Source organism: Apis florea, unplaced genomic scaffold (genome assembly GCF_048593485.1).
Source record: "Apis florea isolate Af1SG1 unplaced genomic scaffold, ASM4859348v1 contig_2291_pilon, whole genome shotgun sequence".
NCBI lineage: Eukaryota > Metazoa > Arthropoda > Insecta > Hymenoptera > Apidae > Apis > Apis florea.
In genome coordinates, this window is record NW_028256553.1 from 616381 (window position 1) to 641990 (window position 25610).

The following is a 25610-nucleotide window of genomic DNA, read 5'->3' on the forward strand; positions in this document are numbered from 1 at the left end:
AAACAGTCTTAAAATTTAATTATATAGATCGTCTATTAAAGAAAAATATTTAGAACTATTAATATAAAATATTTAGAAATCGTTCCTATCATGTTACTCACATCAAGTAGAGATATCTAACTTTTTATCTTGATAATTTTCCTTTTATTTATAATAAAAATTCTCTTGAATATTTTACATTCAAAGAAATACAAAAATTTTCATTTTTTTAGAAGCTTTCCATCAGTATTAATGTAATATAGTCAAGATTAGTCTAGAAATACGTGATTCATATATATACTATAAAGACAATCAAATATAATAACAATGAATGAAATGAAAAGATTTTAATTTAATGCGATGTATTTAGTTATAATTTTATAAAATGCAATCTTATAAAATTATTATTTTATTATATATATAATTTTATTATCTGATTTAATACAATATTTAAACGATTTCTTAATGATTGAATAAGAAATAAATGTTCTTTAGTAAAGTGTTCTTATCAACAAATAGTATTGCGAATTTTTGGTTCGTGTTATCAAAAAAATATAAAATATTCGCTCAATTAAATTATATATATTATATATAATATATCAGTTAGTTTATTTTATAGTATAGATTTGAACTTTACTTCCATTTAAGAATTACTTATTTTTAATAACTAAAATTAAAATATAATTTTGCATGATTTATTTAAAATTTACGCAATATATGACAGTGATTTAAAACTACTTGAACGCATTCTATTAAATAATAAAAATATTTTAGATTCAAATCTTAAAAAACAATATTATGTTTATATTAACATTTTATGTTTTAGAATAATATTGTTTTCAAAACGTAAATTAAACATAAAAATTTATATTAAAATTTAAAGTTCTAATGGCATGTATTCGAACATTTTTGTGAGCTACTATGAAATAAAGTATGTAAGTACTTAAAAGTACTACATATCAGAGGACTGCTTATTAGATATGTATGTCATATTTATATTAATATTCATTCATAAAATTAATATCCATTTTTAGAAAATTTAATTATATTAAAGTCTATTAAAAATTATAGATCTCAAGAATTTTTAAACTTTTATATTATATATATGATAAACAAAATTGTATACTAAACTATCATTACGGTATTATTATTCCTCTTTTAAATAATCAAATCTTTGTTAAATAAAATGGAATATAAAATTAGATTACAATACTTGTATGTATTTATTTGATCATATTTAAAGTATATATCAAATTTATATAAACTTTTTTCCAATTTTAAGTGCAAATATAAATTTGTTTGATTAAAAATTATTCATTATTGATATTCACATATTATATAACTTTTTAAAAATGAGGAATTAGTAAATAAAAGTAAATAATAACACTTATGATACTAAATAAAAAGTATTAAATTATACAAATTTCAATTATTATTATTTAATATTATTTAGAAATAAATAATTTGTGTAACTGTTCTTGTTTTGTTTAAAACATATGTATATTATATAATTTATATATTATTTGACATATAGCTTTCAAAATTTTCTTAAAGTTCCTGAAAAATTTTTGGAAGTAAATTCTGTATATTTAGATGTACTTAATCAACGTATACAAAATTATAATGAATCTTCATGTTATTTTTAATAAGAAGAATTATTTATATAATGAATTTATTAATAAAGAAATTTATTAATAGGTATGGACAATTGTACAAATATACAATAAATTGTTATCATTATTTGTTTATTTCAAAATTAGATAAACTATACATTTAGCTCAAGTAAAATATCTTGTAATTTATAATGCATACGTCAATTATACAAATCATTAAACATTCTATATAAAATATATATAAATATATATAAAATATATATAAAATAATTGTATCTGTATAAAAAAATATAATTATTAGAGTATTTAATACATATATGTATATACAACGTAGCTTTAGTTAGTTTGAAGTTAATGTTTAAAAAATTACAAATATCATGTATGTCAATAAAAGCATTCAATTTATTAAAATATAATCGATATATTGACATCTAATTTTAATAAATAATTTATAAATATTTTAACATTTTTAACATATGAAATTGTTTGTCACTTATAACTTGTTTGTTACTTATTAATTTTACGAATTGGATGGATTGGATGATCTATATTAGATAAATCAGGTGGATTCTTCTCGTAATAACTAAGTTCTTGCATACCTTTTGCGGCGATTTCCCATAATTCTGGATGTTTCTGTTTAAAATTATTATACCATTTTTCTAAATAAGACCATGTATTTAATTTGAAATCGATAACTTCTAGACACATAGTTGCAGTAATTAAGGGGAAATCGGCGATAGTCAGTGTATCTATTAAATAAATATAATAATTGATATGTAACAATAGAAATGATACGAAGCGAAAGATCTAAAACTATCTCTTTTTGTAAAATATATCAGTATTATTAAAAAGTATTGTTTGTTTTTACAAATAAGAAAATAAATTTCTTAAATCAATTAAATTTTCGTACATTCACTGAAAAATCTTATAATCTTTTTAGTAATGTCTATTTTAGGAAAGTTTCATATCAAAACTCAAAATACTTACTACCCGCAGCATATTCTGAATTTTCGCGTTGTAGATATGTATTAAAAATATCTAAAGCCATTTTCATTTTTTTCAAACCCAGAGGAGTTCTTTTATAATCGAAGAATATAGGAGTTATCTATATAAATATTTTAATAAAAAATAATTTTTATTAGTAAAAAAAGTATTACTAAATAATTTCATATTTAATTTTTTGAAATTAATATATAACAAATATGATAAAAAAAGAATTTAAAATGTTGCATTTTTATTTTTATAAAAAAGCAATTTTAAAATTCAAATATTCTAAATCAATTTCACATTATTAAATTATCAAAACAACATTTTTGTTTAATCTTAATCAAATATGATGTTTCTTTCATCTTATTAAAAATTTTAAAAAATTAAAAAAATAAAAAATAAAAACTGATAAACTAATTTTCACAATAAAAAAAGACAGAGAATTTTAGATGATTGACATATGTTGATCAAATACAGGAAAAGTTTTTAATCAACAAACAATTCCGATATTTTTATTGCATCATATTTATAATTGTACTATTGAATTATATTATAATAATATCATACAATCTTAATACAAATAAATCACTATGAATGAATCAATATAAAAACTTGTAAAAAAGTGTAACATTATACTTACCACGTATTCAGAAATATTACGATAATACATAGCCAAATTAAAACACAATCGATGATTAATTATTGCACGGGCTTTTGGATCCTTCGGATATAATTTTCCCATTTTATCGTATTTATCACCAAGATATTGTAGAATGGCATTGCTAATACATACATATTTAATGAAATAAATTAAAGAAAAAAAAAATATGTATCAAAAACGAAAATAATATTAATTTTATCTGTTCTTTCAATTCGTTACATTTAAATTAAATACATATTTTTTTATAGTCAGTTAAACAAAATAATAATATATGTGTATTTATATATATATTCTTATTTATTCATTAACATATACATAAGAAAACTTCTATGCATTTGACATTTGTATAAATTGTAATCTATTTTGAAACTTTGATATTTAATGTATTATTATTTTGTTCAGAATCATATTATCATAGATATGTATCATTATATTAATATATCGTTTATATTAATTTACAAACAATATTAATATAAATAATATTAATTTTTATAGAAATCATTTATTATAAAATAAAAAAAATATATTTAATTTATTAAATTTTTTTTTAATTAAGTAATGAAATTTATTTTAATTTATAAATACCTTTCTCCCATTACAAGATCATCATCAATTAATACAGGTATCTCTTTTTGTGGATTTAACTATAAAAATGATTACACGTATTAAATATTATATTACGTAACAAAATATTTATAAATAAATTATTAAAATAAAAATACTTGTGCATATTTATCTGTTATATGTTCTCCCTTGCCAAAATCTACATCGATCAATTCGTATTGAATATTTAAAGCTTTTAAAGCTTGACGACAAGCAAGAGATGGTGGTCCATCAGAAACGCTATAAAGTTTCATTATAAATCTAAAATAAAATATAATTAATATATGATTTTATTATTAATAAAATAAGGATTCAAATTTTTATATTTATTATTTATATTTTACAAATAATTTTTAAATCTCAATATGACAGAAATTTATCTATTTTTTTAAATTAAAAAATTTTTAAAATTTTGTAATATCATTTTATTAAAATTTTAATTTTATTTAAATATTATCGTATATTTTTAATTTGTCATTTCGGCAGATATATATAATAATATTAAATTCAAATAATATCAAGAATGAAGTATTAGAAAATAAAAATAAATTATTGATGTTCATTAAAAATTATATAATATAAAAATTATATAAATATTTTGCAAAAATAAAAAAAAATTTTTTTATAATTATTTTTTTGCGTTTTATTTTACATATCAATTTTCAACATATCAATTGTATTAGTATTTATAATATATAATTTATTTATATTTCATATTTAATATTTCATATTAATTCAATCATTACAATATATTGAATTTAAAAAAAAAGAAACTAATGTATAGTAAATTTTTAAAGAAATAATACTCACTTGAAAATATCTAATTGACAATAATTTAGGAAAGAAAAGTCGTGTAGTATTTATTTGAATGTAAGACTGTACTGACATTTTATTGCACAAAGTTCCTTTCTCTTTACTGTTTCTCAAGGTTTTGATGTTAATGATAACCTATTTATAGGATAATTATAGAATGATAACTTAAATTATAATATATAACAGTATTAAAACAGTATATACATATACAATAATATTTAAATATCATATATGCTGATTTAGATATTTGATAATAAATATATATTATTAATAAATATATTTATATTTGTAATAATATAATCTTTTATTTAATAATATATTAATATTAATTTTTTTAATATTTCACATTTTAAATATTAATGATTTATTTTAATATTGTTAAATAAGCTAATATTTTTATCATTAAATACTAAAATACTCTGAAAATATTTGGAAAAACAAAAAATATAACTTTTAGGGATATATTCTACCTGATAATATCATAAGTTTTTTCAATTAAAAATTTTAATCATATATTAAAATATACATGTGTTCTAATATATGCATAAATAATTATAAATATACTAATATATATACAGATTATAAATACATGCTATATGTTATAAAAAAATCTTATGAAAGCAGAAAAATTTGTTATTTTTTCTTTCTGAATTATATTATTCTAATGTAAAATTTCTAACAATAATTCTAGAAATATATTGAATAATATATTGAAAAAAGTTCTATATTTTGAAAAAGATTTATATTTTTTATATTAAAAATTGAAACGCGATTTATTTTTAAAAAAGAATGAAAGTAATGATTAATTGGTATTCTGTATTTCGTCTTTAATAATGCGCAAAAAACAAGGATAACAAATAGTAGAAGAAGGACAGAGATAAATGGAAAATTGTGAAATCAGCGCCATCTCTAGACTACTATAAATGAAACTAATTAGATAAACAAAGAGAATAATAAAGAAAAGACAGAAATAGAAAAAGAATTGACTATCAAGACTATTTTGCGCTACAAAATTTATGTAGTTAATTTTATTGTTTTCTAAAATAATGATACAAAAGAATATACAAAAAAATATATCAAGGCATACATACATATATAAAAGTGATGTGTATATATAAATACATATAATAGAAATATATTGTACCTGTGTTCTAAAAATTATATAGATTGAATTATATAGATTGATTTCATTTATTAGAATGTACAGATATATTTAGATAAATCTATATATATTTTTTTTTTAAATTTTATATGGTTTTATCAATATCTTCTAGATTTTCAAATTTATCATCAAAATATTTTACGTTAGAAAAAGTATATTAATAAATTTAGTACATAAATTAAGAAGTTTAAAGTAAAAAAAGTTTAAAAACTACACTGATTGTTATATATAAATTTCGCTTTTATTATTTAAAATTATTATAAAAATTATTAATTCGTTTTAATATTGAAATACAATATTTATATATATTTATTATATTTATATTATATACATTTTTTTTGTAATCTTTTTCCATAAATATTAAATTTTAGTAAAAATCTGCCCTTTTTTTTTTATTTTGATTGTTGATTTTTTTTTCATCTTTCTTGTCGCATTCTCATTGGTTTCAATTTCTAATTTATATAGTATTTTTTTTCCAATGATTCTTAATGGTTGGTTCTAATTTATGTAATATCTTTTTCCAATGATTGGTTGTTTTATGTTATTCTAAATATAAGATATTTCATCTCTATATATAAATATATTCATGCACAAATTAAGCCTATTTACAATTCAGTACCGCATGGACGAAACGTATTTCAGTATTTATTTTATTGAATAGATATTTAATTTATTAAATAAATATGTCAGTACCCGATAAAGTATTGATGCGAAAAATTAAGAAACGAGAAAAAAAGAAATTTGAAATTTTAAAAGATCGAGAAAAACAAATACAAAATGGTAAGTATATCTAGAACATTTAACCTAATTGAATATTGAACCTATTATAACTTATTCTTGCATAAAATTATTAATATTAATTGGTAATTTATTAAAAGGTGAAACTGCAATTGAAAATTCAGAAAATAATAGTCAAGAAAATAAACTAAATGATTTAAATGGATTAAAACGATATAATATACAAGAAAATGGACCAATAAAAAGTAAGTTAAAATAATTATTTATTTAAAATTTGTTATTAATTTTTGCTAATATTTTATTAATTGTTCAAACCAAAAATATATATTATATTTATATTAATATGATATATTATATTTGTATTATATTATACTTCTAAAATAAACAGATATTTTATGATTATATTATATTATAGAGAAAAAAAAGAAAATAAAGAATGATGGAATATTAGAAGATAATATTAGTTGTACCACAGAAGGTGGTATTGATGATGCAAATTCTACAATAAAAAATAATATTGATAATATAACTATAAATTGTAAGTATATATATATATATTTTATATGGATAGTTATGTGTATATTATTTTGATTTATTTTTATGTTGTAGTACCTGGATCTACAATAGGCTTAAAAGTAGCAAATGATACTAATTTCAAAGTATTAGAAGAAATTGTTTGTGAAAATACTTTGAAAGCAATAAAAGACATGGGTTTTACAAATATGACAGAAATACAAGCAAAAGCTATTCCTCCTTTATTGGAAGGAAGAGATCTTGTTGGTGCTGCAAAAACAGGATCTGGAAAAACTTTAGCATTTTTAATACCAGCTATTGAATTAATTTATAAATTAAAATTTATGCCTCGTAATGGTATGTGAATAAGAAAAATATTTATGATATATTTTATTACATTATTATTTGTAGGTACTGGTTGTATAATTATATCTCCAACACGAGAATTATCTATGCAAACATTTGGAGTTTTAAAAGAATTAATGAAATATCATCATCATACATATGGTTTATTAATGGGAGGTGCTAATAGACAAACAGAAGCTCAAAAACTTTCAAAAGGAATTAATATTGTTGTAGCTACACCTGGTAGATTATTGGATCATTTACAAAATACTCCAGATTTTTTGTACAAAAATCTTCAATGTCTTGTTATTGATGAAGCCGATCGCATTTTAGATATTGGTTTTGAAGAAGAACTTAAGCAAATTATTAATATTTTACCAAGTTAGTTTAATATATTTTAAACATAAATAATAAAAAAAAGAAAATATACAATTAATTATAAAATATTTTATTATAGAAAAAAGACAAACAATGTTGTTCAGTGCAACACAAACTAAGAAAACAGAAATGTTAATGACTTTAGCTTTAAAAAAAGAACCAGTTTATGTTGGTGTTGATGATGATAAAGAAAAGGCAACAGTAGAAGGTTTAGAGCAAGGTTATGTTGCATGTCCCAGTGAAAAAAGATTTTTACTTTTATTCACTTTCTTGAAAAAAAACAGAAAGAAAAAAATCATGGTTTTCTTCAGTTCATGCATGTCAGTTAAATATCATCATGAACTTTTAAATTACATTGATTTGCCAGTATTAAGTATACATGTATGGTCATGTAATGTAAAGGATTTGCAATTAACATAAAAATATGATTTTTATATTATATATTTAATTATTTAATAGGGAAAACAAAAACAGACAAAGAGAACAACAACATTTTTCCAATTTTGTAATGCTTCTTCTGGTATTCTTCTCTGTACTGATGTAGCTGCACGTGGTCTTGATATACCAGCTGTTGATTGGATTGTACAATATGATCCTCCAGATGATCCCAAAGTAAATTTCTTATAACATATAAAATTTTAAAATTCATAAATTCATATGTTCAGAATAAATTTTTTATATATCATATATAAAGCTGATAATGATAATATTAAAAATGAATATTGTTTTAGGAATATATTCATCGTGTAGGTAGAACAGCTCGTGGAGAAGGTAGCAGTGGCCATGCTTTACTTATTTTAAGACCAGAAGAACTTGGCTTTCTTCGTTATCTTAAACAAGCTAAAGTACCTGTAAATGAGTTTGATTTTTCATGGAATAAAATTGCTGATATTCAATTACAAGTAAATATATAAATTTTCTTTTCTATTATATATATATAATTAAATACTTTTAAAATTTGAAAAATTTTATGTTTGTTACATTCATTATTTTATTAAACTTTTTTCTAATTAATTTTATTAAATTTTTCTATTTGATTTTAGTAAATTTCTTTTTACTATAAGATTAAGTTGTGCTAGACTTTCTTAGCAAGTAGATTTTAAAACAACTTTAACACTTAAAACAATATAAAAAAATACATATAAACATAAATTTTAATATTTTCATATTTCCAATTTTTTATTTAATTCTTTTAGATTTTATTTTTAATTAATTGCAAATGATATATTTCTTAAATAAATCAACTAATATTTATTACTTATATTTATTGTTTAAATTTATTGTCATTTAATGTTAAATTAAAAATTTCTTATTATATTTAAATATTTTAATAATTTATTATAGTTTATTTAACAATTGTTATTTTATTATATGCTAATTGTCATTATTTAAATTTTATTATATTAAAATAAATAAATTGCTTTTTATCTTTTTAGCTTGAAAAATTGGTTTCAAAAAATTATTTTCTTAATATGTCAGCAAAAGAAGCATTTAAAGCATATGTGAGAGCATATGACTCTCATCATTTGAAACAAATTTTTAATATTGAAACATTGGACTTAGCAAAAGTTGCAAAATCTTTTGGATTTGTTGTTCCTCCAGCTGTGGATTTAAGTATCCTTTTTAATATTATATATAATTATTAATAATTTAAATTTTAGATTTTATTTAATTCTAATTATTACATTTATTATGTTTTTATAGAAAATTAAATTTATTTATATAAAATATTGAAAATATTTTATTTCTTATGTTTATAGAATATAGAGTACAGAAAATCTCTTGTTTATTATTTATATAAATTTTTGTATGGATTATTTTATATTTTTTTTGTTTTTATAACAATTATAAAAGATGCTTTTTTCTTAACATCATATCACTGTAGAAGTAGGAGTTAATAAAAATTCACGTCCACGAAAGAGATTAAGTGAAGGCGGTTATGGATACTTCAAAAATACGAACAATTCAAATTCAGAAAAACAATTACAACGCAGTAAAACTTATCGTTTAATAAATAAACATACAAAAGATAATCGACAGTTTGTTAGATAATTATTAATATAAATATTTCTAGTAAATTAAATAATTTTTATAAATTATATTTACGATTTTTGTTTATATAATTCAAAAAAATCGATAATTATCTGATAAAAATATAACTATTGTAAAATTCTTATAATAAAATACTTTTTACAATATATACATAAATTACATATAAATAATAGTATTTAAATTTAATTTACAGTTTAATTTTGATGCTTAATAATAAATAACTTTATAAAGAAATAACAAAACTAAAAAATATCTAACTGGTAAGAAATAATAAGAGAAATACTTTATAATGTGTACACCTACGCTATTTCTCAGTAGGACCATGTATGGTACATGTTGTATGACGTCAACGCTACTTTACATTACCAACACATGTGTGTAGGCGTGTTGGATATGGCGCAAAAGGTAACGCTCATGGAACACTAAGGTGACAAACTTTAAAGTCGATCTTTATTTTTGAATATTTTTATAGATTATTATTTATAAAATTGTTCATTTTTTAAAGATCTAAATATATATATATATGTTTTTGGAATTTATAAACATAATATATTTTAAACATTAAGAAACAATATATTGATACATTATATATGTATTGAATTTAATGATGTTAGATTTGTAACATAATATAAAAACAGATACTAATTAAAAATTTTTAAATTGTTTTTATAAAATTAAAAAAAATTGACTTTTTATATTGAAAATTTAATAAGATTATTATCCTTAAAAAAATATATTTTTTTTAAATAAAATATAAAAAAATTTTTTCTTAATAATATTTAATATTTAATACTATTTTTTTTATATAACATCTTTCTTTATATTAAAATAAAAGAATATGTATTTTATTATGAATAAATAATAAAATAATAAATTCATTCTATTAATCAAATAATTTATTTAAATTTGTTTCTATATATAATGATATAAATATATCTTGAAAATTTATAATATTATTCTGTTATTAATTATTTATTCAATTATAATAAATAACGAAATAAATAAATACGAAAAGCATAAAAATGTAAAATATTGATATGACCTTCATCTACAACTTTTGCTAGATACTGTTGTACAGCACAAGTTACAAGTTCTGAATCATAATTAGATTTATTTAATTTAATACATATGTATGTATAAAATTTATATATATATATGTCATTTTATAATATTTAAAATGAAAAAATGTTTTAAAAAAGAAATATAATTAAATACACTAATTAATAATTGTAAATTTACGATTTTAAAACATATGCAATGATAAAAAGAAGTCTAACTTAAATGGATCAGATGATTTTTAATTCATATTGATATTAATACTTAAAAGAAAAAAATTTTTTTTAATTTATATTTTTTTTATAATTTATAATTTCAATTTCAAATACATTTGAAAAACTTCTAATTGCTTTTGTTATTATAATTTATATATTCATTTTATTTTACAAACATTAACATACATATTTTTAGAGATCTTCATTGATTTATCGAAATCAATATCCTGTAAAAAATAGAATTTTACATTTTAATGTAGAGATTTAATATCGATTGTGATACCAATATTATGCAAACTTATCGATAATATCAAAATCGCATATCAAAATTGATTTTTTATATTATATTTTGTATATTTAAAATCGATTAATTTCATCATTTTATATTTTTCAAATTTACATAAAAATAATCTTAATATAAAAAATAAATTTTATATAATATATTTATATTGTATGTTTTTTTTTTGAATTTTGAGATTTATTAAGAATCAATTATAAAAAATATATATATATATTGAAATTAAAACTTTGCCATAAAAATTATTAAAAATATAAATATAACATTTAAATATTATAAAAATATATTGTGTAATTTTAAAACAAAATCATAAAATTGAGATTTTTTATTTTAAAATGAAATAATAAGATAATTTGAAAATATTGTTGATAATGTTTTCCTTCGAAAACTGATGCTGTTTCAGACAAATGAAACATTTATAACTATCTTATTGATCATGGATCATTAATGACATACTAACTATTTCAAAAATAATATCTTTTTTAAAAATTGCATATTATTTATTATGTTATCATTATTAGATTATTAATCAAAATACTTGAAAACAAAATTTTTTAAATTTTTTAATTGATTATTCTTTATTAAGCCAGGATTTATTACTTAAAAGTTAAAAAATACTAGTTAAGAAAATAATCCATTATAATTAAAAATAAGACTTACAGTATTTTAAATAAAAATAATTTGTCATTCGAGATAATGAAAACTGGACAAGCAAAGAAAATTAATGAATGAATTCCGTTTACGATAAGTTAAACAATATATAAAAACTTAAAATGAAACTAGTCATTTTATTATATCAATAAAATAAAAATATATCATAATTTATGACAGAAAATCGTGATCATAATATTCAGTAAAATTAACATTTAAATAAGTAAAATATAAAATAAGTAAAAATGTAGACATTATGTAGATATTAAAATCAATTTCAAGAAAAATAATAGTGATGATTCGATGATTCATTTGTAAGATTTATTTATTATGTATTATATATTCAATTCGATATTATAATTAGAATAGGAGATACTGTAAATAAATGCATATAAAATAAATATGAAACAATTTATTAGTGAAAAATTAGAATTTTATTATATAAATTACATATTTGTTTGTATATTAAAAATAATTTCATAAAAATTTTAAGAACCAAAATACAAAATTTTCTGGAAATCTTTATTCACAATCTTTATTCACAAATTATTATTTTTAAAAAATATTTTAATGGAAAAAATATTAAAAATTAAGAATTTTAATCTAATATGTACTCGCTTCATAGAAAAAAAAAAGAATATTAATGAAAAAATATAAAACAAATAAATAATATCTTGATTATAATATAGATATATTTTGAGATATATTTTCTTTAAACATAAATTTCATTCATTTTAGTTAATTTTTTTGTGCAATAAAGTTTAATTCAAAAAACATTATTTATTAATTTTTTGCAATTTATTAATGATTATCATATCTCCTATGCGATATATTAATTAATTCATAGTTTGAATCTGTATGATATGACATTCTGTGTGGTTGCAAATTGAAAGTAGGTAGTACTAAATTAATTATGCATTCTTCAAAGTATACTGCTTTGAGATTATAACGTAGTTAAATGCGTTGATATTTCATAATATTATAATCGGAAAGATTTTGCATGCTAAAATAAATCCTATGTTCATGTTATGTGATCAATTAAAAATTTTTTTGATCTTTTAATATACTTAACAATTTATTTTTTTTATAAATAGATAGTATACACAAAAACAAAAGATATAAAATAAAAATTTATAAAATATAAATAAATAAAAAAAAATAAATTTATATTTTATTTGTAATTTCTTTTAATATAATATTTTTATTATAATTTACATAATATAGATTTAAGAAAAAGAAATTTTTTATTAAAATAAATAATTATATAGATTGATATTCGTACATATTATATAATAATGCATAATAATATATTATATAATCAATTTCTTGATAATTAGTTTTCAAATAAATGTTTAAATTATAAATAATATTTATATTTATACTATATAATATAATAATTTTATATTATAACTTTATTTATATATATAAATATTTATAAATAAAATAAATATTTAAATTAAATAAAAGTTTTTACGCTACCATAAATTAAAAAACTATTTATAATAAATATTACAACAATTATTTTATGATTATTTTATGGAATTTTATTCATCTATAAAGTTTTGTATACAAAATGATTTTCAGCTGACTCTAAAATATCGAGTTAAAGCCGAAATCTATATTTAGCTTGCAGTTTATTTAAAGCATTACATGTGTTTCGTTAGATGATCAGTTAATTTCATCGAACTTATAAAAATCAGTCATAAATGATAAATCAGAAATAAAGAAAATTATTAAAGAAAAGTAAAGATATGTTTAGAAATAAACTTATTAAAAATTTATCAAAAATGTCCAATTCATTTTCTTATATTAAATATATAATAATTAAATGAATAAAATTTATATAATAGATTGATTATTTGTAGATAAACATCCTTCAATCTAGTGGTTCTTTACATAACGATAGAATATGTGAATATATATTTCACGATGTCCATTAACAAAAAGAGTTTTACGAAATACTCGTCGAGTTGTGAATCATGAGGATTATAAGATACAGGGTACAGTAGTAGATAACTACGACCCTGAATTATCCAACTTGTATGCGACGATAGTATGGTGCGTACCTCAGTACTCGCGCGTATGCAGAGGCCGTATATGGTAGTGGGCGGTAGAAGCGCGCCGATAGAGGTACGCAAGAACCAATGCGCGCGGAACATATGCGCAAAATGAATGCTGCGCATGCGTCTAAACTCAAGAATCTATGGGTAGTTCACCGCGGCACATGCACGGATGGTGCAGTAGAGCCGAGAATCCCGTAGCGTGTGTTTGTTTTTAATTTCGCGATCTACGATCTAACTTTTTAACCTTAACAGAATCCGATTCGTAAAAGAGGCTGTATTCTTTCTCTCTCTTTTTCCCCCCTCTTTCTCTCTTTTTCTCCTCTCTCTTTCTTTTAGTGTCTAATTTTCCTGCCTTTTCCTTCCTCTATCTCTTTTCCCTTTTTCTCCTTCCCCCTCTTTCGTTCTTTTTCTTTTCCCCTTCTCTCTCCTCTCCTTTCCTTCTTTTCCTCCTCCTCCTCCTCCTCTTCCTTCTCCTCCTCTTCCTCCTCCTCCTCCATATCCCCTCTTGCTTCTTTGCTTCTCTCTTATTCTGAACATTACTCTCTCTCTTGCTCTCTCTTTTTCCCTCTTACTACCTTGCCTGTTTCTGTCGCTCTTATATACTTTTCTTCCCCTCCTCCTCATCCTCCTTTTCCTCCTCCTCCTCCTCCTCCTCCTCCTCCTCCTCCTTACACATAGTATACTGACTCCGCTATTTCTAAAAACGTAACGCAATCGTGGCGACGTATGCGAGGAGCGCGCCAGAGAAAACACGAGTGAGAAGGCGCGACGTACGAACAGCAAGTTATATTAATTACGAGATATAATTGTGCGAGAAAAATAAAAAAGCAAAGTGATATAATAGTGAATAACGAAAAAAAACAGCATTACCATTGTGCAAAACTAAACGTGGAAGGATTGCTGTTGTTTTGGATCTTAATCGCAACGTCGTCTGTCTCTTGCTCGTTTACGTTTAACGTTCACTTTTTCTTTCCGTTTCCCTTTCTTTGCAATACCTTTTTGTTTTTGTATCTTTTTCTATTTTCGCGTGACCGCCATAGGAGTAATCAAGTAATTGCGATGTGTGATAATACTAACACGACGACGCAGAGTATAGCGGACTACCTGTCACAGTTACTAAAAGATCGAAAGCAGTTAGCTGCTTTCCCTAATGTCTTCATACATGTAGAGCGCCTACTAGACGAAGGTAAGCAACCATTAATCCACTAATATCTTCTATACCTTCGGTAATGCATCATTTCATTCGCGACACGCCTTACTTTGGTTTGCATGATTAACGCCCACAGCGATTCATACTTAGAGTTCGGTCCAAACATGTTTTACATGCCTGTGAAACTTTCGCCATGGTTTCCAAGATCTTATGGATTTCGTTACGGCATTCGTGCACGCGAAAAAAATACATAACGTCGAGAAACGTTGCTCATGCCATGCCATGAAAGACTGGTTTTTGTTGCCTTGTAGTTTGCCATAATCGGCAACGAACTGTTCGCAAACATAGTATCTCGATCATGTGTCACGTGTTACGCGTCCCGGTCTACTCTTCGTGTCTTCGAGCCTGCCGTTCACTTTATTTTTCCAATTTTCAACATCGGAGTGAGAAGAACAGGAAATTAACTTATTCAATGTAAGTTGATCAAAATAACTTACAATTTCATGTGACTTACGATTCATATAACTGATCGATTCCACTAATTTTCACACGATTCGGTCTATTCAAGTTTGATACAGAATGGCATACTATTGAGAAAACAAAATATATAGAGAAAACAATTATTAATAAAAATTAAATATATCAAGTATTTTAGAACACTGAAAAATATTGCGGAAATTTGTGATAAACATTTTTTATGAATTTTATCTAAAGATATTTTTTATGTACCTTTTTTTATTTTTAATATATATATATGTATTTTCTAAATAATTTGTTTCACTTATATTAATTGTATTTCTGAAGAATAGTTTTTCGCTCTCTACTTTCTTTTTTGGACAATTTTATGCGTGCTTATATGTACACATATGCGCGAATATATGCTACGTTTATATTTTTTTTATAAAAAATTTATTTCTAAATAAACTTAATATTGTTTAATAAATATATTGTAACATATATATGCTAACAAATCAATTTTATGCATATGTATATTTAAAAATTATTTGGAAATATTAGTATTTATTTTTATATATAAATTATTTTTTTGTTTTTTTGAATTGTATTTCTATATTCTGTTGTAATAATATATTATATATATAATTATAATATATAATAATATATAATTATAAATGTATATATATTATAATATTATTATAATTATAACAATTATATATATATAGTGTATTATATTTGCAATTTTATATATAAGCATATATATATATTATATATTTTATATATATAGCATACAATTATTTGATTTCATGTTTATATTTTTTTAATTTTTATAATTTACAATTTCATTTATATATATATGTATATATATATATGTATATATATATATATATATATATATATATATATATATATATATATATATATATTTATACTATACTATATATTACATTTATAATATATATATATATAATTATAAGAGTGTTTGTGTTAAAAAATTACTAAACTAAAATTTTATATTATAGTTCATAATTATATATGTCATGTGTTTGATTTTCTTTTAATTTTAAAAATAATTCAAAATATTGATTTTTTATACAATTTAAAAATACTTAAGGAATTTAGATGAAAAGGATTATTTTTTTTTTAAATAAAAAGATAGCATGTGCTAATTAAATATGATAAAATATGACAAAATTCTTAAAATTGATTCGGTACATAATTGTATAAATTACATTAAAATCGACATATTAATCACTATTGGTTTCTTATTAGTATTAAAACTATAATTAATAAGCATTAAAATCTGGAAAAAATAAATATATAAAAAACATATTAATAATTGCAAGAAAAAAATATCTATGTACATTATATATTACATTTATTTTAATATTATTTATATTTATTTAATGGGAACGATAATTGATTGATTGATTAAATTTCTATTATAAAAGAAAATATTTTTAATTTATATATAATATCTTGCTATATTTATCACAATAATTTTTGTTTGAAAATGAAATAATAACTATTTCACTTCAATTTAACTAAGTACTTCAATTTAAGTTCAATATAAAAAAATTCAATTCAATAATTTCATTTTTATTATTGTTTAAATATTGTTTTAATAATTACAATAAATAATAATATATATAATTTTTTTAATACATATGTATTTAAAAAATTAGATGAAAGTTTCTGTTATTAAAGTTATTTTTTATTAAAAATAAATTTAAAAATTAAACATTATTTAAAGTATATGTGTATTTGAGTCGTGTATATTGCTTCACAGGAAATGTGTCAAATGACGTTTACGACGAGAACCGGTTTTACGAAAGCTCTCGGATCTCGCGCATTCCTACGAGGATATAGTCCTGTTGATGCAAAGAAATTCATTTTATTCTCCTCTTTTTCGATTCAATTTATTGAAATATATTATTGAGTAACGTCCATAATTTTATTGTTTCTTGTTTATATTGATTTAAATACATAATTTAAATTATGTACAAATCTATAAATGAATAAAAATCACAATATAATATTTTTAAGAACTAATTTCTTATACAAAAGTTGAATTTATTCGAAAAAACATGATATATAGCTTTGACATATGTATATATTGTCTACGCACAGCGTCCGAGGACGAAAACACAAATCCGATTGTTTTTAGTTATATAGTAATTTTTATTTTCTTAATAAATTTAAGAATTGTAACGTATGGAAAGTATTTTACTAATTATAAATTAAATTAATTTAATTAATAAAACGAAAATATATAAAATATAATTAAAGAAAATTAGTAAAAAGCATGAAAGGATAAACATCGAATGTACTACATTATGACACGAACCTGGAATTTGTACACAATGTTGTTCATCGTAGTGCATAGTTCATGATGGCTGAACCGTATTGCAATCGTGTCCGCGAGATCTATTTCGAACACGACGTAGCAAGTTTTCTCGGTGACCTAGTGGCGTGAATAGAACTCGTTGTCAAGCGCGTCCTTTCGAAACTGTCTAGCGAAAACTTGGACAGACACGAGGTCTAGTTTTCTTCTGCCACTAGGTCGTTGTGCTTAATCATTTCAAATGGAAACGTATGAGATCATACATGTTCCAAAATATAATAAATTGATTGTGTGGAATTGCACACAGTTACTGAGCAATTCATGTTTCAAATGAATTGAACATTTATAATCAAACTAATAACATTTATATTAAACATGTCTATCTATATTATATTAAAATTTATATTGTAATAGTACAAAGTATAGTACAATGAAGGCAATTTATTTTATTTTTTTTATCTATTTCTAAGATTTTAAAGCTATTAAAAAAATATTGTTATTATTTTATTTTATTTTTAATTGTTTTTGTATAGATATTAAATCTTTTAACTAATTAATTAGTAGTTAATTAGTAGTAATTAGTAGTAGTTTTAATTAAATTAAATTTAAAAATAAATTGAAATCTTGCTCTTTTTAAAATTTGTTGTTGAGTGAACTTTCAAGAGTTGCCAATATTTTGATTTTTGTCTGTTCATTTTCGTCATTCATTAGTAACTCTCTGCTCTGAAATTTCTTGCACTTGACCTGACCTGTTTACAAGTATTCAAAAGATTAAAGCGCAATCGTTAATCTACTATAAGAAGATATATAAATAATATATTTTTTATGTCTATATATGTATCAAAGAGTTTACTAAAGATGAATTAATTAATTAATTTAATTTTTATTTATTATATAACAGTGTTTGATATATTCTTTCTCTTTTTTTTTGCGTCAAGGATGTCTCAGATATGATATAAGCAGATAATAAATGATTTTATGTAAAAATGAAACAAAAATAAGAATAAAATTTGAAAAATTTTCAAATACAAATAAATTTTATTAATTTTCAGTTGGAAATATATATATTGAAAAACTATTGCTAGAAATTATTTATACATATAAAAATAAATGAAAAATGTAGAATTTTCTTTTTTAAAAATTAATTTTTAAGGAAATCAAAATTGAAAATTCATTGAGTAAACTATCGAATTATTGACGATTTGAATAAATTTTAACTATATATGTTCAATTTCAATTACATAATAACATATTTTCAATTTTTTAATGTATGAATTATTATATATGTGTAAAGAGATACGTATATATGTATGTGTACCTATGTTATCTTTTTTCTTTTCGCTTGTATATGCAATATATGGTATATATATTTACTTCTTGAATATTTCGACATATATTTAATATTTCAAAATTAAAATATGACGTTTATATATTTTTGAATATATCAATAATCACATTCATACAACCAAATAACGTTAATTTCAGTTTTTTTTTTATAATATAATTTGTAAAATCAATAGTTATATTTTAATAATTCATGATATTTTCTTTATATGTTTGAAAATATTATATGTATGAAAATATTTTGTCGAAATTCGATATATTTAATAATGATAGTGATTAAACGGAATATACATATAATTTCGTGTGTGATCAACATGAAATGGTAAACATACAGTGTATGATAGTTTGTTGGTTGGCATTTGACCTTAAATGTGTTGTATAAGTCAAAAATGAAAAAATATCCACTGAGTAAGTGTTGCTCACAAATGACTACCTACGAGAATGATACATGTATTGTTAGTTGGAAGAAAGCTGCTGAGGAACGTGATTTCCTTGGAAGAAGATCGCGTATTTATACTTTCTTCATTTCGCTTTGATTTCTTCAATTGTTAAATAGCGAATAACATGTTCATAGCCATTACTAGAGTTTCAGAAGTTGGTCGTCTTTTTTTTCTGATTGTTTCTTTTAATTAGTATTTAGTCTAATGATAAGTAGCAAGGCGACAGTGGCAATAGCGACAGCAGTGGCAGCAAAGACCGTAGCGGCCGCATTCCTTTTTTCTTCTTTGTTCCTCTTTGCTTTTCTTCCTTTTACTTCAGCGAAGAGGTTACATATACCCGTTAGCGATCGTGGCCAATATCGTACATAACTACAGTATACATAAATATTTGCCGAAGCAGAAAAATTTGATTAATACTTCTTTTTTCTAATACATTCAATGAAATTCTAATTCCCAATATTTTTTCTAATTAATTAGATTCAATAATTAATTTCTTTAGATTTCATAACTACTTGGGGTTTTTGACCGTAATAGCAATATTTAAATGATTTTTATCTGATATAATAGCCACTTCATAATATAAAGTTTTTCAAGTATACCACGCGTTTAATGTCAATAGATCATAATCGTTTGATAACAAATTTTTCTGATAAGTAACCGATAACGAATATTGTTTTAGTTACGTATAAAATTATAAGTGATATCTTGAATAGATATATGGTACATTAAATAATGATTAGCATAAATGATCATTTAAAAAACAAGTTCATATAATATTATATTTCATATTTCATTTAGAATGTTAAATGTTATAAGGGATTAATCGCTTTTGATATAAAAAGAATTTTTTATAATATTATATTATATATATTTATAGCTCATTTTATATGAAAATTTTTTAACAATTATTAAACTTAATTTTAGTCGTAAGAATATAAATATAAAATTATTATTATTAATCAAAAAAATTGATATGTTTATCTTAATGTTAGATTTTAGCAATGGATCCATTATTATTAAAATAAATTAATATCAATATATTAATTAGAATTGTATTATTAATATATTTCTTTTTTGAATAAATATTTCTTTATAATATATATTTTTATATATGAATATTTGTTTTAAATGTTAATTATTTAAATTATAAATATCTTTTCTAATATCATTTTATTTTCTATATATATATAAATAGATAATTATTTTTTAATTTCAAATTTTTCTTCAATTTTGTACTTTTATATTGAAATTATAAAATAAAAATTGTTTATTTTTAAATTAAATAATACATTTTTAAAATATTTTTTGTAAGTAAATAAGTTTTATAAGTTAAAAGATATATAAAATAACTTTATAATTTCTAATATAAGAATGTTTAATTTAAAATTTTATATTTAATTGTTGATCATACTATCCAAATAATTTGTATTTAAATATTATGTAAAAATATATAAATATACAAATAATATCATAATTTTATTTAGATTTTCTGTTTTTGTTATAGTTAAAAGTTATTATATTCTAATATTAAAAGTATAATATTATAAGTTTTACATTATTGCAAAGTATGGAAGTATTGATATAATTGTCTCATATATATTTTAAAGATATTTTATTTTATTATTTTATTTTATTTTATTATTTTGTTATTTTATATTTATTTTTCGTGCAAGAAGATTTGAATTTTAGCAAATACGCGCGCGCAAAATAGCTGCTTCACTAGGCAAAGACGTTTCTCTGTTTCTAAATAAGGAAATGCTACGCATCCCCACTTTTGCGGTCCTTACCATGGTCGACACTATCGTTGTTTTCGTCTCACATAGCCACCATATACATTCTTACGTATGCATATACAGGGTGTTCCATAAGCTTGCCATATATATATATATAGATTTTTTAGTTATTTGTAAATTTAGTTTACACATATGATTATATATTCATGCATGCATATTAATTGTCAGTTTCTCAAATTAACAATCATTTATATTAAAATATTTAATATTATATAAATAAATATTTTTACTTTATATTTTTTTAAATACTTTACCTATTTTAATATAATACTAATATAAAATTTAATATAATTAAATTTATATTATATAAATATATTATATATATTTCAACATACTAAATTTTTATAATATATCAATATAATAATGAATTCATATTAAATATAGAAAATAATGAAATATTTATATCATTTAAAATGATTAAAAAATTTAATTCAATAAATATTCATATTTCTTTCTAAATATCAACGTGTTAGTAGTTAGTTTATATAGATAAAAAAACTAAAAAAATTGTAATATTATATTTAGTAAATTCAAAAATGATATATAATTATTTTATAATATATATTTACAAAATAATCTTGATATCTTCTATAATTATGAATCTTTTCTTATCAATGTCTATAAATTTCAATTTTTCAAAACAATTTTAAAAATTTATATATACTTTTATATAAAATTTATATAAAATATATTTATAAAAATTTTTAAAGATTTATATATTATTAATATATCATCTTAAAATTTAATATATCATAATATACATGTTTGAATAATAATGTGAAAAATAATAGTTATAATAGTATATAATATATTATAATAGTAATAATAGTAATAATATATTATAACTATAATAATATAATAATATAAATAGAATAATAATATTTTGTAAATTTTTGATGATATGATTGAATCGATAATATATAAAAATGATTAAATTTATTAATTATTTTAATTAATGATATTATTTATGAAATCTATATTTTTATTATAAAATTATTAAAGTGATGGAACTTATTTTTTTATTTTATACGGTATTAATTTTATTTATCTTATATATTATTAATTTGTAATACTTACAATATTTAATATTGCAATAATGAAATAATGTCAATAGCATGAATGGATTGAATTTTTTATGATGTAATTACGTTTACGAGAATTTTATTCTAAAAACATTGTAGAAATTATATAAATTATCTCTTATATGCATATGCATCAATTTATTAATATTAATAAGTGAAATAAATAAAACAATAATTAGTAAAAACAATTAATAATATAAAAGGAAACAAATGAAATGATGGAAAAATTAAAGATTTAGATAAGAGAAAAATACCATGAAACACCCTTAACAGTGGCCCTTGAGAACACATAGGGGCCGATGACCGGATTGACCTGCAGTTCGCTTCATGCCGCATGGCATCTACCAACAGGCTCGTGCCACTTCGGCTTCGTTCCATTCTCGTCATTCTCTGTCTCTCTTTATTCCTCTTATTTTGTTTGTTCATTCCTTCACTTGTTCATTTGCTCGCTCGTGCGTACTTTTAACTTCTTTTTTTTTTCATCTCCTTAAGATGATTTTTGTTATGTTTCTGTCTTTAATAAAAGAGAAAATCTCATATTCTTTAAATGCCTTGATTATAATTTTGTATCTTTTCTATTTCGAATATCAATTTTCCCTCTCTTTCTTCTTCCACTCCCACGATTTTCATTCCATCATTTTTTAATCTCCTTCTCTTCGCTTTATTGACTCCCTCCCTTCTACATATCCTCGGTATCACCATTTCTTTCCCCCTCCAGGCAATTCAAGTCTTTTACTTTAAGCTTTGAAAAGTAGGTAGGGTGAAAGGAATTCTCTACCGTCTCCGTTTCCAAGCAGCACTCTTCGCTCTTCTCTTCATCATTCTTTCTGCTTGCCTTGAGTTGGGCGTGCACTCACACACATTTGCTTGGGTCATTATACCAACCGTATATTCCCGTACTGTACTCACAAGCCTTAGTCGGTCAGCTTTGCTTCGAGTTAAGAAGCAGGTTCAACATCTACAGTTGTAGGAACTTCAAGACACCAGCGTTTATTCTGGTATTTTATATATATATTCTTTATTTTTGTTGTTAACTTTTTCGTTGATTTTATTTTAATTAGTAATAACATACTTTGTTTTCTTTTTTTCTAAAAATTTATTAAAAATATTAATTATTTAATTAAATTTTAATCAAATCTTTTTATTGAAATTAAAATTAATTTAAAATATATCATCGAGAAATAAGTAGAGAAATAAAAATTATACTAAATATATTATAGATAAATATTAAAATTTTATTTATAAATGATAGAAAATTTTATTTCTTTTATTTTACCTTTCATTATTTCATTCCTCTAGTTTCTGAAATTGATTAAATTAACCTTGATTTTTAAATTAACATAGTACATATCCCTAAATTTTTCATGCATTATTTCAAGCCATATCCAAATAATTAAGTAATCATTGAAATAATAATAAATAAATATATATATATATATATATATATATATATATATATATATATATATAGTTTTATAAGAAAATATTTAAAATTTATTTTCTAGATTTTAATTATTTATTTATCATTTTTTCTTAAATCATATTTATTTTTTTTGTTGACAATTATGCAGTATTGTGTGCAGTATTGAGTTATATATAAAACAAAACACTTAACATATATATAATTTAAAAGTTTAGAAGTATAAATATAAAATGAATATTAAATCCTTTATTAATACTAGAATTATTTATCAGTCTATAGTATCTAAGTATCATATTTTATAATTATATATCATATATATATTTTATATATAAATAATTATAATTAAAATAATGTTATAAAAATAAATAAATATTTCTATTTCAGTAAAATACAATATTTGGCCAAAATATTTTCATATTTTCAATAATCATGAAATAAAAATCATTATTTTTGACTGATTTGATTGTTTTAAAATTAAATTTTTTTACAAGTTAAGTTACAAGTATTTTTCTTCAAATATTTCTATACATTTTTATAAATTAAAAAATTAAAAATTTATTAATATATTATAATATATTATATTATGGATTTTTATTCCATTATATTAAATAAAAATATTGCATATATTAAATATGAATTATGAAAAATATTTTATTACGAAATAGATTTAATATATTTTGATTAAAATTTTCAATAATATGAATGACTTTTCTAATATTCCAAATATATTAACATTATATTGAAAGAAAAGATTAAAGATATGACTACTCTTATATCCTAATTAATTTAATCGAGTTTAATATATAACGCGAAAATATCTTTTCCAGTGATATTTTTAATGTTATATTTGTATAACTAATTTCTGTAACTAATGTTGGAAATCACAATTTAGTATTGGTATAAAATTTCTTGAGCACCGATTTATAAATATATCCTTGTGACTCATTGTGTGAAAATAAATTGTGAATTGCTTAAGAAACTTGGCTACTAAAATATAATCTAATATTCAATACAGGTGACATTGATTTAAATCTGAATTTGTAACATGATTAAAATATACTTTGTATTAATTACAATCCTGAAAAAAATTAGTCTAATATTTTATAATAAAAATTATATATAAAATTTATATATAATAATATTATTATATTTATGGTACAATAATATGTTTGTCAATATATATATGTATAATATATATAATATACTTCAATTATATAAAGTATAATATTAATTTATATACTATTTAATTCGTCGTTCGATCAATAATATAATTGGATAAAATGAAATAAAATTTCTTATAATATTTGTTTTATGACTTGAAAAACAATATAAAAATGTTAAAAATAATACTCACAATTTTGTGTTTTTATTTTCATTTAGAGAGTTAAATTAACTATTAAAAAATATATAGCAAATTTCATATATAATTTTATTCTTATGCAAAAATGCAA

The 25610-nt window shown here is 20.6% G+C and overlaps 3 protein-coding genes and 1 long non-coding RNA gene across 11 annotated transcripts in view; 2 read left to right on the top strand and 2 right to left on the bottom strand.

The window, feature by feature from the left end:
- Positions 1 to 1707: 1707 nt before the first annotated feature.
- On the bottom strand, positions 1708 to 5820 carry gfzf (GST-containing FLYWCH zinc-finger protein). 2 transcript variants are annotated; one of them, XM_003689584.4, is made up of 7 exons: positions 5748 to 5820; positions 4654 to 4791; positions 3963 to 4104; positions 3826 to 3884; positions 3220 to 3361; positions 2580 to 2697; positions 1708 to 2341 (listed from the first exon to the last, which is right to left on the bottom strand). In XM_003689584.4, exons 3-7 carry the CDS (start codon positions 4095 to 4097, stop codon positions 2100 to 2102), a joined length of 696 nt encoding a protein of 231 aa, XP_003689632.2. In that variant the 5' UTR covers positions 4098 to 4104; positions 4654 to 4791; positions 5748 to 5820; the 3' UTR covers positions 1708 to 2099. The 2 variants fall into 2 exon arrangements, with proteins under 2 accessions (XP_003689632.2, XP_086759394.1); XM_086903268.1 differs by lacking the exon at positions 5748 to 5820 and adding an exon at positions 5127 to 5577.
- A 428-nt stretch (positions 5821 to 6248) lies between these two features.
- pit (probable ATP-dependent RNA helicase pitchoune) lies at positions 6249 to 9990 on the top strand. Its single transcript, XM_031920399.2, has 10 exons — positions 6249 to 6598; positions 6697 to 6801; positions 6972 to 7094; positions 7166 to 7426; positions 7481 to 7795; positions 7872 to 8173; positions 8252 to 8404; positions 8524 to 8694; positions 9229 to 9406; positions 9678 to 9990. The coding sequence occupies exons 1-10, from the start codon at positions 6502 to 6504 to the stop codon at positions 9842 to 9844; spliced, it is 1872 nt and encodes a 623-aa protein (XP_031776259.1). The 5' UTR covers positions 6249 to 6501; the 3' UTR covers positions 9845 to 9990.
- A 4313-nt stretch (positions 9991 to 14303) lies between these two features.
- The window catches only part of how (protein held out wings), a 32776-nt gene continuing 21469 nt past the window's right edge, over positions 14304 to 25610 (top strand). For all 7 annotated transcript variants that reach the window (XM_086903273.1, XM_086903270.1, XM_086903271.1 and 4 more), the window contains exon 1: positions 14304 to 15313. In XM_086903273.1, coding sequence (XP_086759399.1) covers positions 15187 to 15313 — 127 coding nt within the window. In that variant the 5' untranslated portion in view covers positions 14304 to 15186. The remainder of the gene's footprint in view (positions 15314 to 25610) is intronic.
- Positions 17317 to 18287, bottom strand: LOC147658283 (uncharacterized). Its single transcript, XR_015290724.1, has 2 exons — positions 18081 to 18287; positions 17317 to 17741 (listed from the first exon to the last, which is right to left on the bottom strand). It is a non-coding gene; the product is annotated as an uncharacterized LOC147658283 (long non-coding RNA).